Genomic DNA, 14222 nt, shown 5'->3' with positions numbered 1-14222 from the left:
AAGAGTGGTACCAGGATCAGAGCTATAAATTTGGAGAATCATTACCAAACATGTGATTGATGATGGTGGAAGCTATGGGCTCAGAAGAGCTGGTCCTGAGAAACCATAGGGGAAGCAGTGACATTCAAAATCAGCACGTGCCTCACTAGAAAACCCCTTCCGGAGGAGGAAGAAGAGCAAGTAGCAAACGGAGGCAGAGTTGTCATTGGGAGTACCAGGAGAGGGCGAGGCGCTTCTGAGAGGTGCTGGGAGTGTGGGGAAATGGCAGGCCTGGGAAAGGACGGCGCTTCAGCCTGCCTTACCTGGAGTCGTTGCTCTAAATATCTGTGTGCAGAGAAGTATTTCCGAGTCAGTGAGACTCTGTCCTTCGGCTGCTGTCTTTGCTCATTTAAGGTCTTCGTCTTCCTCTCCACTCTCTACCCCTCCAATCTCCCTTCCACTCTCTCTTCACACAGTGGGAGGGGGAGAAATGAAAAGGGGAAGTTGAAGTCAAAATGTAAACATTCTTGGTTTGATTGCAAATAAATTGCGTATTCTTTATCTTGAATAAGCCAGCTTAATGGTAATAAAGTCACTTTGTCTAATTTTTAAGTTCACTGTGTCCCTCATGGTCATAAATGTGTTTGTCACAAGAAGTAAAAATAATCTGAAAATCGTGGGTCCAGCTGAGTAGACTTAACATTTATTTCCTGATTCTGATGTGGTCTTGATATCAGTCTTTATCCAATTTTGTTTTTGTTCTTAAAAAAACTCACCTCAGTCCAGATTTATGAAGGAAATGGTACTGATTTGGGTACTGATGTAAACCAATCATGTTTACTTTCAGTTAACCAGATATCTTTTACTTTCCAGCCCATCTGGAAAGTAACACTCTGTTTCAGTGTTATTTTAAATTTAAGTGGCTGGTTATATAATTTCTAAAAGTTTTCTTTTCATGTTTGATATTCAAACTTAAGGATCCAGAATCTTTATTCTAGTGACTAGAAATTCGTCTTCACTGGTCAAGATCACATGAGTGGTGTCCATTTGTCTTTCTAGATTTTGGCTTCAGTAACCTCTTCACCCCTGGGCAGCTGCTGAAGACCTGGTGTGGCAGCCCGCCCTATGCCGCGCCTGAACTCTTCGAAGGAAAGGAGTATGACGGACCCAAGGTGGACATCTGGGTATGTGACTGCCACCTCTTCTCCCTGCAGTGTTAGTTACCCTAGTCTGACGGCAGCTGTCCTCATCCTGGATGAGACTGAGATCTTGATCTCCTGTTTGAATTTTCAATTCTTTGTACAAAGTCTGTTCTCCAACCCTTGTCATACGGACTGAGCCACAGGTTTCCATCTCCCCCTTTGCATCTGCAAAGATGAAAAAAAAAAAAAAATCCCAAGGGCAAGCTTGGACGGATGCCCTTGACAAGAACAGAAATTCTTTCTGTTGTTGCCACTTGCCTTCTCCCTCGGATGAGTACTGAGAGAAATTCTAGATATGTTCCCCAAAATTAATGTCTGGAAGCAAAGAAGAATGCTAAATATTCTAAAGATGATTGGCCTTGACAATGCCCCATATTATTTCTCATTAAAAAAAAAAAAAGAAAAGGAAATGTTTGTCCCATTATCTCGCACATGACTCACCACTCTCTTCATCAGGTCGGTTCAGTCGCTCATTTGTGTCCGATTCTTTGCAACCCCATGGACTACAGCATGCCTGGCTTCCCTGTCCATCACCAGTTCTTCATACACATAGTATAGTGACCTCTCTTGTTTCTCTGATGGGATTGATCAAACATGTTCTCTGTTTGCGATGCAGAGCCTTGGAGTCGTCCTCTATGTGCTTGTGTGTGGGGCCCTGCCGTTTGATGGGAGCACACTGCAGAATCTGCGGGCCCGGGTGTTGAGTGGAAAGTTTCGCATCCCATTTTTTATGTCCACAGGTAAGGGAGATGCCAGCACACAGCTATGACTGGGTTCATTGAACAGTAGACATGCTAAGTTATCCCAGAATTGAGTGATGGGGTATACATGGCCCATTTAACAGTTTGCTGAATTGAACCTCTAGAGGCACGATTCTATAGGAACACAGTGTCTAGGTTTTAGCTTCAGATAACCCGGCTCAAGTTTGGTCCTAGACTCTGCACAGGGCTGCTAGTGTGGTGGGCAGATTACTAAGTCTTTCTGAGCTTTCGTTTCCTCATTAATAAAAGGCTGACAGTTTTGTGAGGACCACTACTATGAGAACTAAATTAAATAATGTTGGAGAGTTAATAGGCCCAGCACATAGTAGCAGGGCAGTAGAAAATAGTCCTGGTTCATCTCTGTTTTATCTCTCCCTTTTTCAGGATAATATTTCTGTTGGGTTGGTCAAAAAGGTCGTTTGAATTCTTCTGTAATACTTAAATGGTAAAATTGTTTGGCCAATCCAGTATTTACTGGGGGCTCCACTGAGATGTGGTAATAAATGGCAAGGGGAAAGCAGGCTTTGCATCTTAGTCTTGCTGATATTACATTTCCTGCTTCTGTGACATTTATCCCCCCAACTCAAATAAAAAAGTACTTTTTGAATGAGTGGGCAGTAGCTCTTAGAAAAAAGTATCACTGAAAACAGGCACCCAGAATCTACAGTATTTCATCACTGTCTATTTGCACACATAAGAAAGGGACATTCTGGGGCAACGCTCTAAGCAGTCTGCTTAGTTTTGCTTCATCATGGTTTCAGTTAAAGGTACAACCTATAGAGTAGATGTCAGCTGGGTTGGGAGCAGAGTGTAAGCACATGGGAATTACGTTTTAGAAAGAAAACAAGAATTGCATTTGAAATCAACATCAGAAATGTTGTTTCTAAAATGCATTTTGGAAAAAAGCCATGGGAAAAATAAAATAGAGCCAGGTGGTAGGTTAGGGATGGTGGTTGGATGTTTATTTGTAAAGGTATGGCAGGGAACCCCTTCCCTGAAAAACAGACGTTTTGGTGAAGACTTGGAGAAGATGAAGGGAGAGTGTGAGCTGTGCAGTCTGAGGAAGGGCTTTGCAGGCAGAGGGGACGGTGAGAGGGCAAAGGCCTTGGGGAGAGAACATACATGAGTGTCTAAGGAACAGGCTGGAAGCCTCTGTGCTAGAAAGAAATGAGAGAGAGGACGGGAGCGGTGCAGTCAGAGGGGCAGGAGAAAGCTCACTTTGAGGGCCTGGTCAATCAGTATAAAGACCTGAGTTTTCACTTTTAAGTGAAATGCAAAAAATTAGAGGATTTTAACAAAGGAATGGCATTAACTTTGGGTTTTCTTTAACTTTTATTATTTATTATGAAAAATTTCAAGCATGCAAAAGTATTGAAAGAATTTTATGGTGACTTTTGTTCTTTTTATTAAAAAAAAATCGCTCTGCCAACTCTCTTGGTTGAAAAGTTCAAGGGCTGAAGGAGGGAGACCAGTTAGTAGGAGATTTTGGTGGCTAGTTCCCAGACTGGAGTGTAGAGATTGGGGTGGTTAGAAGCCTTCAGAGTCAAGAGATAGTACGCACTGTGTGGCACTGTTCCAAGCGTTTTGCAAACATTAACTCATTTAATTATTTTAACAACCTTATAAGATACATGAGACTATTAGCCCCCATTTTATAGGTGATAAAGCTGAAACTAGGAGAAGTTTAGCTATTTTCCCAAGATAACACAGCTACTAAGTGACTGAACTAGAATTTAAACCTAGGCAGTCTGGCTCCAGCAACATTTATGTGGGATTTGATCTGAGAGAAAGAGAGTAATTAAAGGTAACTCCAGGGTTCTTGGCTTGAGCAACTGGAAGGATGGATTTACTGCTAATAGAGGTGGGAATGGCTAGAGAAGACTGCTTCCATTTTGGAGAGAGGTTTTAGATGTATTCATTTGAGATGCCCATTAGACATCTAAGTTGAGTTATGGTGTGGGCAGTTGAAATTAGTAGGGCTTGGTTGGGAGTGGTGGGCTATGGATACACATTTGGGAATGATCAGTGTATAGATAAGATTTAAAGCTCTGAGATAAGATCACATTTTAGGCCATGGATGTAGGAATGAGAAAAGGTCCAAAGATTAATCTCTGGGACACGCTAACATTCAGCGATCAGGACGGTGAACAGGGATCAGCATAGGAATGGTTAGTAAAGTAAGCCAGAGCGTTTTGTGTCCTGGAAAACAAGGGAAGAGGATGTTTCAAGGAGAAGGAATGAGGAACGGTGTGGAGTGCCCCTGATGGGTCAGATGATAGAGCTTGTTGGAGGACAGAGAGGACGAAAAGTGCCCCATCATACTAAGAAAGCATTGAGACGGGAAAATAAGGCAGGCAGCCTCGTGTTGATCAGAGGGTCAGTTTTTTATAGGGTAACTTACTCACAGGGTGGGATCAGACAGACAGCGATCCAGAAGCATTTGCAGCTGTATTCTGCACTGTGAAGGGGACAGTTTTCTAGTTAACCTAAGAATATAAGGGTATGTGCTTAGAAACAGGAAGTACATTCCTGTCAAGATTTATGAATGGGTGACTAGTCTCATGGGCACCAGGAATATGTCAGCCAAGCTCTTCATCACTGTTTGGAGATACCAGAGCATAGAGGCCACCTGGACCTCATGGTCATGAAACAGCGTCCAGTAATTATGCAGTCCTTGACACAGAGAAGCGGTTTACTGCACGCCACAGACTTGGGGGCACAGTCAGTGGAAGGATAGGAGGAATGTAGGGGCCCAAGATAGCATCAGTTATGCTAACTGACATATCAGATTTAGAAATTTGAAGATCATTGATGATCTTGAAGTACAGATTTGGTGGTGGAGAAGGAGCAAAGCTCTAATTCATGTCAATACAACCAAAAAAGAATAGATGGGAAATGGAGAGAAAGGAAATAGGCGCAACTCTTTCTGGTTTACCCTACAAGGAAGCAGAGAAGGGTGTGGTGGATTGCTCTGACAGGCATCACCAGTGATCTTGTCCTAATCTACTAGATATCCTAAGGCTTTATCTTAATGACTGCATGGCAGTGTTTGGAGCTAAACACTAAAAGTTCACCACTGCTTGCTTTCTTTCTTAAAAGTAAACTTTATTTTTTAGACCAGTTTTGGGTCCATAGCAGAGTTAAGCGGGAAGTGCAGAGAGCTCCCGCGTTCGCCCCGCCCCACCCGCACACTCACAGCTTCCTGCACTGTCATTTGTTTGTTGCTGTTCAGTCGCTAAGCCGAGTCCAGCTGTTTGCAGCTCCATGGACTGCAGCACGCCAGGCTTCCCTGTCCTCCACTATCTCCCAGAGTTTGCTCAAATTCATGTCCATTGAGTCAGTGATGCACTCTAAGCATCTCATCTTCTGCCGCCCTTTTCTCCTTTTGCCTTCAATCTTCCCTAGCATCAGGGTCTTTTCCAGTGAGTCAGCTCTTTGCATCAGGCAGCCAATGTTTTGGAGCTTCAGTTTTAACATCAGTCCTTCCAGTGAATATTCAGGGTTGCTTTCCTTTAGGATTGACTGGTTTGATCTCCTTGCAGTGCAAGGGACTCTCAAGAATCTTCTCCAGTACCATAATTCGAAAGCATGAGTTCTTTGATGCTCAGCCTATTTTATGGTCCAGCTCTTACATCTGTACATGACTACTGGAAAAGCCATACCTTTGACTGTTCTTTTGTTGGCAAAATGATGTCTTTGCTTTTTAATACGGCGTCTAGGTTGTCATAGCTTTCTTCCGCTGTCAGTATCTGTTTGTTACAGTTGATCAGCCTGCAGTGACACTACACTGAATTATCGCTGAAGTCCACTGTTGACTGTGGTTCTAGTGTCCTACAGAGACTCCTCTGTGCCTGTTCACCCCCTCCCGCTCCCTTAACCCCCGCAGTCGGTGATCATTTCGCCGTCTCCGCAGTTTTCCCTCTTCCCGAATGTCGTATAGTTGGGATCGTGTAGTGTGTGACCTTTTCAGATTGGCTTCTTTCACTTAGTAACACATGTATAAAGTTCCTCTGTGTCTTTTCGTGGATTAATAGCTCATTTCTTTTTAATGTTCCATAATGTTCCATTGCCTGGACATACCCAGTTTGTTTATCCATTCGCCTACTGATTGACATCTTGGTTGCTTCCGTGTTTTGGCAGTTATGAACAAAACTGCTGCAGATGTCCACGTGCAGGTTTTTGTGTGGATGTAAGTTTTCAGCTCACCTGAATAAATACCAGGGAGTGGGGTTGCTGGATTATACTCTAAGGCTATCTTTAGTTTTGTAAGAAACCATCATACTATCTTTCAGAGTGCCCGTACCATTTTGCATCTCCCCCAGCAATGAGTGAGAGTTCCTGTTGCTCCCCATCTTTGCCAGCATTTAGTGTTATCAGTGCTTTGGGTCTTTGCTGTCCTAACAGGTGTAAAGTGGTACCTTTGTTATTTTAATTTGTAAGCCCTTAATGCTGTATGATGGCTAGCAGTTAATATGCATATTTACCATCTGCATGTCTTGTTTGGTGTATGTATAAATGTTTTCCCCGTTTTTTAATTGAGTTGTGTATTTTATCGTTGAGTCACTTCTTTTTTTTATTATTAATCTTTTTGGAGCATGGTTGCTTTGCAGTGTTCTGTTACTTTCTACTGTACAGCAAAATGAATCAGCCACTCCTTGCTTTTTTAAATACCTTTTTTTCCATTGCTTCTCAGACACGACTTTCTCCAGTTTTCCTCCTGTCTCCCTGACTGCACCTTGTCTGCCAGATGTCTCTCTGCTCATCCTGTAAATCTTTTTTCTTCACACCATCTTTCTGAGCAAATTATTCATTCCCATGGCTGTCGTCATTGCAATGATGTCCCCAGTTAACACTCAGTTAACTCTTTGGCCCAGACCTCTCCTCTGGGGTGAGGGGCTTATATATCCAATCAGTTGCTACCATCAGCTTCACTGGCATGTCTTCAATTCACATCAGTGGAAACATTTTCAAAACTGAATTTAACTTCCTCCTTAGATTTGCTCTATTCTGTGTTCCCTGTCTTAGTGAATGGTGTCACTGTCTGACCAAGACAGAAACTAGCCTTGACTCCTCACCGCAGCTGCTCACTTACCAAACCCTGAACATCCCACCCTCCATTCCTATAGACACTTCTGTAGTGGCTCTTACCTGGATTAAATAATAGCCAATTAAATGGATGCCTGACTCCAGCCTTATCCTCTAATGCAGTCTCCACACAGTTGCACAAGTAGTATTTCTAAAATACATATGTCAAAACAAACAACACACACACTTGCACACAAATCTGCTTATGTCACTTTCCAGCTTAAGCTCTTCAGTAGTTTATCATTTCCTCTAGCCTAGCTTTCACTCCTTAACATGGCTAGAGCATTGACTTCATTTTTGATCATGACCATAGTAAAAAATGCAAGTTATACTGTGACCTAGAAAATACATATATACATACAACTTATCAAAGTTTTCTTTTTAAAAAAAAAAAAAAGCACAATTCGTCTTTACTATATGCAGTGCACTCTAACATTTTATTCTATTACATTAAAAATGCTGACTGTTACTTACTAGGTTAATCACATGAATGCTGTTTGAAAATCAACGGCATGGAAATACCTCTGTGACCTGGCTCCTGCCTGTCTCTTCAGCCCAAGACCCCATTCTACGTCTGGTCACCCTAAGTTCCTTCCAGTTCCCCGAACAAGTTATGTTTTCGGGAGCACTTCCTTGCTTCTGGGATGCTTCTTCTCCCCCCACCCCATGCCACCCTCTCCTGTATTCCAGAGCAAGAAGTTAGATGTGATAGAGATAAAAGTCTAGAAAATCTAGCCTACGATTCTTTCTTTCCTCATGGGACTTCCCAAACATTTCATTATAATAATTTCTTTCTTTCCGTGTCTTCCACACCAGACTGTGAGCTTAGAGAAAGTAAAGACAAAACATGTTTTTTTTTTTCACAGTTGTGTCTAGCCTAGCAGAGTTTCTGGCATGTGGTAGGATTTAGTAAACAGTAAGTAAATAGAATTCTGCTTAAAACCCTCCAGTGGCTTTCATTTACTCTTGGAAAACCATTCCAAAAGTCATTATTATTATGGCCGACATGAGGCGCACTGTGGTGGGCCCCAGTCTTTAATCTCATTTGCTGCTCTTCTTTGCTCTAGGCCCCGAGCTCCAGTCACAGAGGCGTCTTTGCTGCTTCTCACACTTGCCAAGTGCATGCATTCCTGTTTCCTCAGATACTCACATGGCTTCCTCACCTCATTTGAGGTTTCTGCTTGACTGTCCCCTTAGAGGGGCCTCTCCTGACGCCCTCCTCATTCCCTTTCCATAGCTCCGCCTCACGCTTTTTCATGGCGTTCGCCACCATCTGACATTGTTTACTGTGTCCCCGTCCCTCATCCCCACTGCCTCTTGACTGTAATGAGGTTTTGTTTTTGTTCACTGCTGTATTCCCCGGGCTTTGGACAGTGCATGGGTCCTGGTAGGCACTCGGTAAATGTCTCTTAAATGAATGAATACATGCATGAATGCATGGGTTTCTTACTACCAGGTAATTCCAATAATAATATCAGTAACCATAACTCACATTGCTTTAGGGCTTTCAGGTTTACAAAGTGCCTCCTATGCTTGATCTAATTTGAGCTAGGTAATTGTCCTCTGGAGTTGGTACTGGCACATAGTATTCATCATTTTGCCAATGACGTTTGAGAAGCTGGCGTTTAAGGAAGTTTAGTTGACTTGCCTGAAGACACACAGGTGATAAATGACTAAGTCAGTTCTCAAACTCAGTGTTTGTTCTACTGCACCACACTGTTAGAAAGAAAGGGCGAGATAAACAAACCGCTTCCTCTGCTTTTCCAGTGTCCACAGTGTTTGCTGTGAGCAGCTCAGATCCCTTCTTCCCTCCACCCCCACAGCATGGCAGAGGATTTTCACTCAAGTCTCAGCAGACGTGGCTTCAGACAGCGGATGCTGGTAGCTAACTATACCATCAGCCACGAAGTCTGTTAGTGCTTAGAAATAAACTGCACAACATCTTCACTACTTAGAAAGAACTAATATTTATAGCATGGTATAAGTTAGCAGGAAAGTTTAAAGACTTAGAGAATACCAACATAATTATCCTAAACGTGATCAGTCCTGAATCCAGGACAAGTAATTCCCTAAATAGGAATAACATTTTTTGGTAAGGTTAAGTACGGAAAGGAACAAGAACCCCGAGTAGGAAATGAGTGGACAGTTGCCATGCTACCAGTGTATTCTCTCTGCCCTCGGGGACAGACGTGTGCTTGGCCTTGCCCACCATCACAGGGCCGAACCCCGGGCCCCTCAGAGACTTCTGTCAGGATAAGCCATGGGAGAAAAGGAGCGCGTCAGATGGTTTTGTCTTTGCTCAGCTTAGACGTCCTTCAGGTACCAAAAAGGTTCAAATTCATGTAGAGGAAACCTAGAGTCTGTCCCTGAGTCCTTCTGCTTACACCTCTAGTTTCTGGACATAATTGTACCTCATTAGACCCAAAGTGAATTACTTACCTGGAGGCTGGAGCCAGCCCCTCTGCAGCCTGTCAGGGCTGCTGTCACTGTGCTACGGAAAATGATGCAGCTGGGGGCGTCCTACAGAACAGGGCCCTTTTTTTTTTTCCCTCAGGCTGTTGTCATAGACCTGAACTGAGTTTATCCCTTTTTCTGCCAAAAGGGTCTAGAAACTCCAGCTGAACCAGTGTTGTTTTTTTTTTAATGGGCACTTGGGTAGCAGAGTGGGGAAGGCCCCATCGTCTAGCTTCTTCTAGCCAAATTGAATTCCAGAATATGTACAGCTGTGTGGGAGGCCATACTATACAAATGGATATAGTTAGTTCAAGAATTCTAAGCATCTCTTTATTGTCAGTAATGTGTGGAATGAAGTACCCTTGCAGTTAGTGGATATTTCTGGGCCTGGTCTTGTTTGTTTGATACAAACTTCCCTTCATGGGCATCTTGAGATACACTGAAGACATGCTTTCAATTTGGAATGACAGGGGTATAAATTTACAAGGATTTATTTGGGGTGGATCGATTTCATACCACCTAGTGCAGTAACTGTATCTGTCTTCCTCTCCTCGCCCCTAGAATGCAGACTCCTTTTTATCAGAACTGTGTTTCACAGGTACGGCAGCATCCTCCATAAAACTTAAAGGTGACTGGCATGGTGTAAACATTCAATAAGTTTTCCTTTAAATGAAAAATTGAATCATCACCACTTACCTGTAGAATCTTCTGTCAGGCTCTTGTATTTTATTATTATTAATAAAGTGATAGGTAACTCACTGATGATCTGAATTACTAACTGGCTTTATGTACTTTTGTTATATAGGTTATTATATAAATGATCAGGTCGAGTGATTTCTAGTTCAAAAAGGGTTTGCTCTGCAATCGAGTTGGCTTTCAATGTCTTAAGTAAAATATGTTTGATCTAGACTGGTGTTTCTGGGTTAAGCTTCTTGGAGCATTCCAAAGACCAGTTAGGTATTGATGAAACCCTGAGCCTAAATTATAGAAGCTGAAACTTGCTGTTTGTTTTGAGTCTCTGCAGAAGGTGAGACCTGACCTGGCCACGTGTGTTCGCAAATTCTTTCTCTGACTTCCGCTCCCACTGAGGGAAGCCAGCAATGTAAATATTTTGAGCATCAAGCTCAATCACTACCAGTATATTTTTAAAAGCCATGAGAGGCCTACTTATTAAAGCCTGTTTTGTCTTATTCACCATTAGCAAATATAGTAAGATCAGTCATTTATTTAGCTGAAGGAAAATTAATTTACAGTGGAATAAACTGCACTGACGGCAAGTATGTAGAGATCTCTTGTGGACAATATTTTTGAGTCCGTATTGATTAAACGTCATTTGTGACTTAATTAATTGTAATATTGCATAAGCATTTTATCATTCAGAATGCAAGACCCAGGCTTACATAATGCTTCTGCAGGAGACTACTGTGCAGCTACTGCCAAAAAGCTTCCACTTAGATGCAAACAGCTTGGCCCTGATGGGCTTACTCATCAAGAACCACACAACATCTTGCTTGGCTAAAAGCACTTTGTTTAGAGGGATTGGGACAGGAGATTAAAGTAACTCGCCCATCAGTCTCTATATACTCAAGGACTCAGAGTCCTCAGAGCAGTTCTTCCATGCCTTTTTAAGGAACACTGTGCTACTTAGGGGGTGCTTCCCCAGGGGCTCAGAGGTAAAGAATCCACTTGCAAGGCAAGAGGTGAAGGAGACATGGTTTAATCCCTGGGTCTAGAAGATTCCCTGGAGGAGGAAATGGCAGTCCACTCCAGTATTCTTGCCTGTGATTGCACCGAAGACAATAGAAAACCAGGAGGTACATATGGGTGCTGCCTGGTTTATTGTTGTTATCCTTTTCAGACACACTGTCTCCTCTCTTCAGCATCCCGATACAGGAAAATAGAGTCAGGGAAGATGTCCTAGATGGATAATAGCTAACAGCCAGCCATTGAACACTTTCTCAGTACTAGACACTGTTGCATTAGCCTACTGATACCTCATGTTTAAAACAACCCTATGAGGTAGGCCCCCACTGTCACCTGACAGACAAGACAGTCAAGGCATGGTCAGGTTAAGTAGCACCCCCAGAACCACCCAGCCAGGCAGTGGCAGAGCTGTTTGAGCCCTTGCAAGCTGGCTTCAAAGCTACCCAGGTGTCTTTGATTGTATTTTAATTCTCAATGAGTACATTTCTGACGAGTGATTCCAGGTATCAAGAGAGTTCTGGAATGGATATCTTTGCCCATCTGAATTACTTACAGAGGGAAAAAAGTTTTAGTATCAAGTACTGTGTATTGGATTCTGTATAAGTGAGCCAGAATTTTCTTCCACTATAATGCTTGCTATTAGGACTTAGAATATATTTGAATAGTAAGATAGTATAAATGACAAATTTTTATTTTAAAGATGTGACCTGCACATTGGACAGCCTCTAGTGTAAACAGTGGAACATGCTGGGATCTTTTCAAGGTGAGGGCTACAGGTAAATGTAAGCCTCCCCCAGCCCGTAAGCCAGAGACTCCTAATTTCTAAATCTTAATTCTGGCAACATCTCAGCCACCAAGAAGAACAGTTGAAAATAAGGAAAGATCAAGAAATAGATGTTATTTTTCTAACAAATGGAGATCTTTGGGTCGAATACTTGTTTTCTTGTCAGTCTGCCTCAGGTTGATGAACTTGTTAAACTCAAAGAGAAAGCCTCGCAGCCTGATTCCCAACAGAAGCTTTCCTCATCTGCACCCACCAGTGTTTGCTAAATTGTGCCAAGTCATCTCCCTTTGACTCTGTTCAGCCACAGAAAGGGTATCAGAGAATATAGATGTAAGGAACTTCCCTTCTGTTCCAGAACATTACAGTAATTTGCGGAAACCAGCGTTTTGGGGTAGAATTTGTATTTAAATGACTCTCCACTTCCTTGTCTGATCTCTTGCTGTTGGGCTATCCTTGTAGGAATTTTACTGAATTCTCTGGTACTGGGACTTGCACTTCTCTTTCCCCAAAAGAACTAAAAACATTCGGTTTCAAAACAGGATATTTTTTTCCTCAGTGTCATTTCTCTTAGAGGAGTTGATCTCAATGCTTGTTTATTATGAGTAAACTGTTTTACAACAGCCAACGTTATTATAAAGTAAGTTCCATTAGAGTTAATTCCAAGATTATGTAGTTTCTGATACCTACAGCACCATTGTTCTAGCACTGTCCAATATAACAAAATTTCATTGTAATAACCCCTGTATTTTGTATGATTATACTTAACACTTATGCAGTGCATAAATGCATCTATAGGATAGCATATTCACTGTAACATATGTTCTTTATACATACAAGTGCCTTACTGCAAGATCATTGGTCTACATTGTTCAGATTTTAAAATAGTCACTTCATAAGATAGCTTTGAGCTTAGCTGACAATGACAGTGTTTCCTTCTCTGTGTGTTAGTCACTCAGTCATGTCCGACTCTTTGTGACCCTGTGGACTACAGCCTGCCAAGCTCCTCTGTCCATGGGATCATCCATCCAAGAACACTGGAGTGGGTTGCCATTTCCCAACCCTGGGTTCAAACCTGAGTCTCGTTCATTTCAGGAGGATTATTTACTGTCTGAGCTACCAGACGTGGCAAGGGTTTCCCTGGGCATTTTAAAAAAAGTTATTTCTAGGACTCAGTCCACTAGCAGAGTGAGGATTCCTAACTCTGGCCAGCTTCATACCAAAAAAAATGTATCTTGGCACAAATACTTATGACTTTTTTTTTTTTTAATTTTAAGCCTTAATTTATTAATTCAGTATTTAACTCTTATCACAGTCATGTTGCTCCATACAGAATTTGTCTTTGTGGGTCAGTCATCAGTCTTGTTCTGTTTGTTATGATAATATCAGTTCTCTCCCACACGGGTACTTGAGCTGGCCAAAGTGAATGGATAATAGAATCAGGCTGTATATCACATTGTATTCTTGTTCTGAAAAGCATAAGAAATTAGTGCCATTTAACTTAAAAAAAAAAAATGAAGTTAAGTCATTTTCATGGAAACAGACATTTTAGCTAGTTTACTTTTGTTTCTTTTTTGGATTTTTGAGATTTGACAAAAACAGAGCCCTCTTTGAAATTTGAATTGCTCTGGAGGATTAAACATGATTAAGAAATTGGTTAAAATTATTGAAAACAAAGAGCTCTTGGGCTAGATGTTTTGGCATTGCCTTTGAACACACCTAGTGTTGACTAACCTTCCCAGGTGGCTCAGTGGGTAAAGGATCTGCCTGCCAGTGCAGGAGACCAGGGAGACATGGGTTTGATCCCTGAGTCGGGAAGATCCCCTGGAGGAGGAAATGGCAACTCACTCCAGTATTTTTGCCAGGAAAGTCCCATGGACAGAGGAGTCTGGTGGGCTACATGCAGTCCATGGGGTTGCTAAAGAGTCATACATGACTGCGCACACAGCAGATGAGTCTAGCATGGACTGGAAAGAGGGTGAGAAACCACAGCACACCCTCTTCCAAGCACCTGTACGAAACATGAACTTCCTGGGTAACTGCTTCTTGCTTGCGTTCTCCCCGCGCCTCCTGGCACACAGATGTCTCCTGTTCCCCCAGCTCCAAGCAGTTTTATGTGGTCAGAAAGAATCTATGACTCAGTTCCTCTCAGACCACTCCTCTGCCCACAGAGCTGAAAATGATTGCTTTGTCATATCCCATTCTTTGGCAGCACATGAAGGGCTTAGGGACAGTTGGCATTTCCTGCATCAGAGA

The 14222-nt window shown here is 42.3% G+C and overlaps 1 protein-coding gene across 10 annotated transcripts in view; it reads left to right on the top strand.

Moving 5' to 3' along the window:
* Positions 1 to 14222, top strand: part of SIK3 (SIK family kinase 3) — a 265973-nt gene that overhangs the window by 213390 nt on the left and 38361 nt on the right. For all 10 annotated transcript variants that reach the window (XM_060399704.1, XM_027979227.2, XM_027979225.2 and 7 more), the window contains 2 exons: positions 1039 to 1163; positions 1798 to 1921. In XM_060399704.1, the coding sequence (XP_060255687.1) occupies positions 1039 to 1163; positions 1798 to 1921 (249 nt within the window). The remainder of the gene's footprint in view (positions 1 to 1038; positions 1164 to 1797; positions 1922 to 14222) is intronic.

Source organism: Ovis aries, chromosome 15, assembly GCF_016772045.2.
Source record: "Ovis aries strain OAR_USU_Benz2616 breed Rambouillet chromosome 15, ARS-UI_Ramb_v3.0, whole genome shotgun sequence".
In the NCBI taxonomy this organism is placed as follows: Eukaryota; Metazoa; Chordata; class Mammalia; order Artiodactyla; family Bovidae; genus Ovis; species Ovis aries.
The sequence above is the reverse complement of the archived record's forward strand: the minus strand, read 5'-3'. Positions and strand labels throughout refer to the sequence as shown.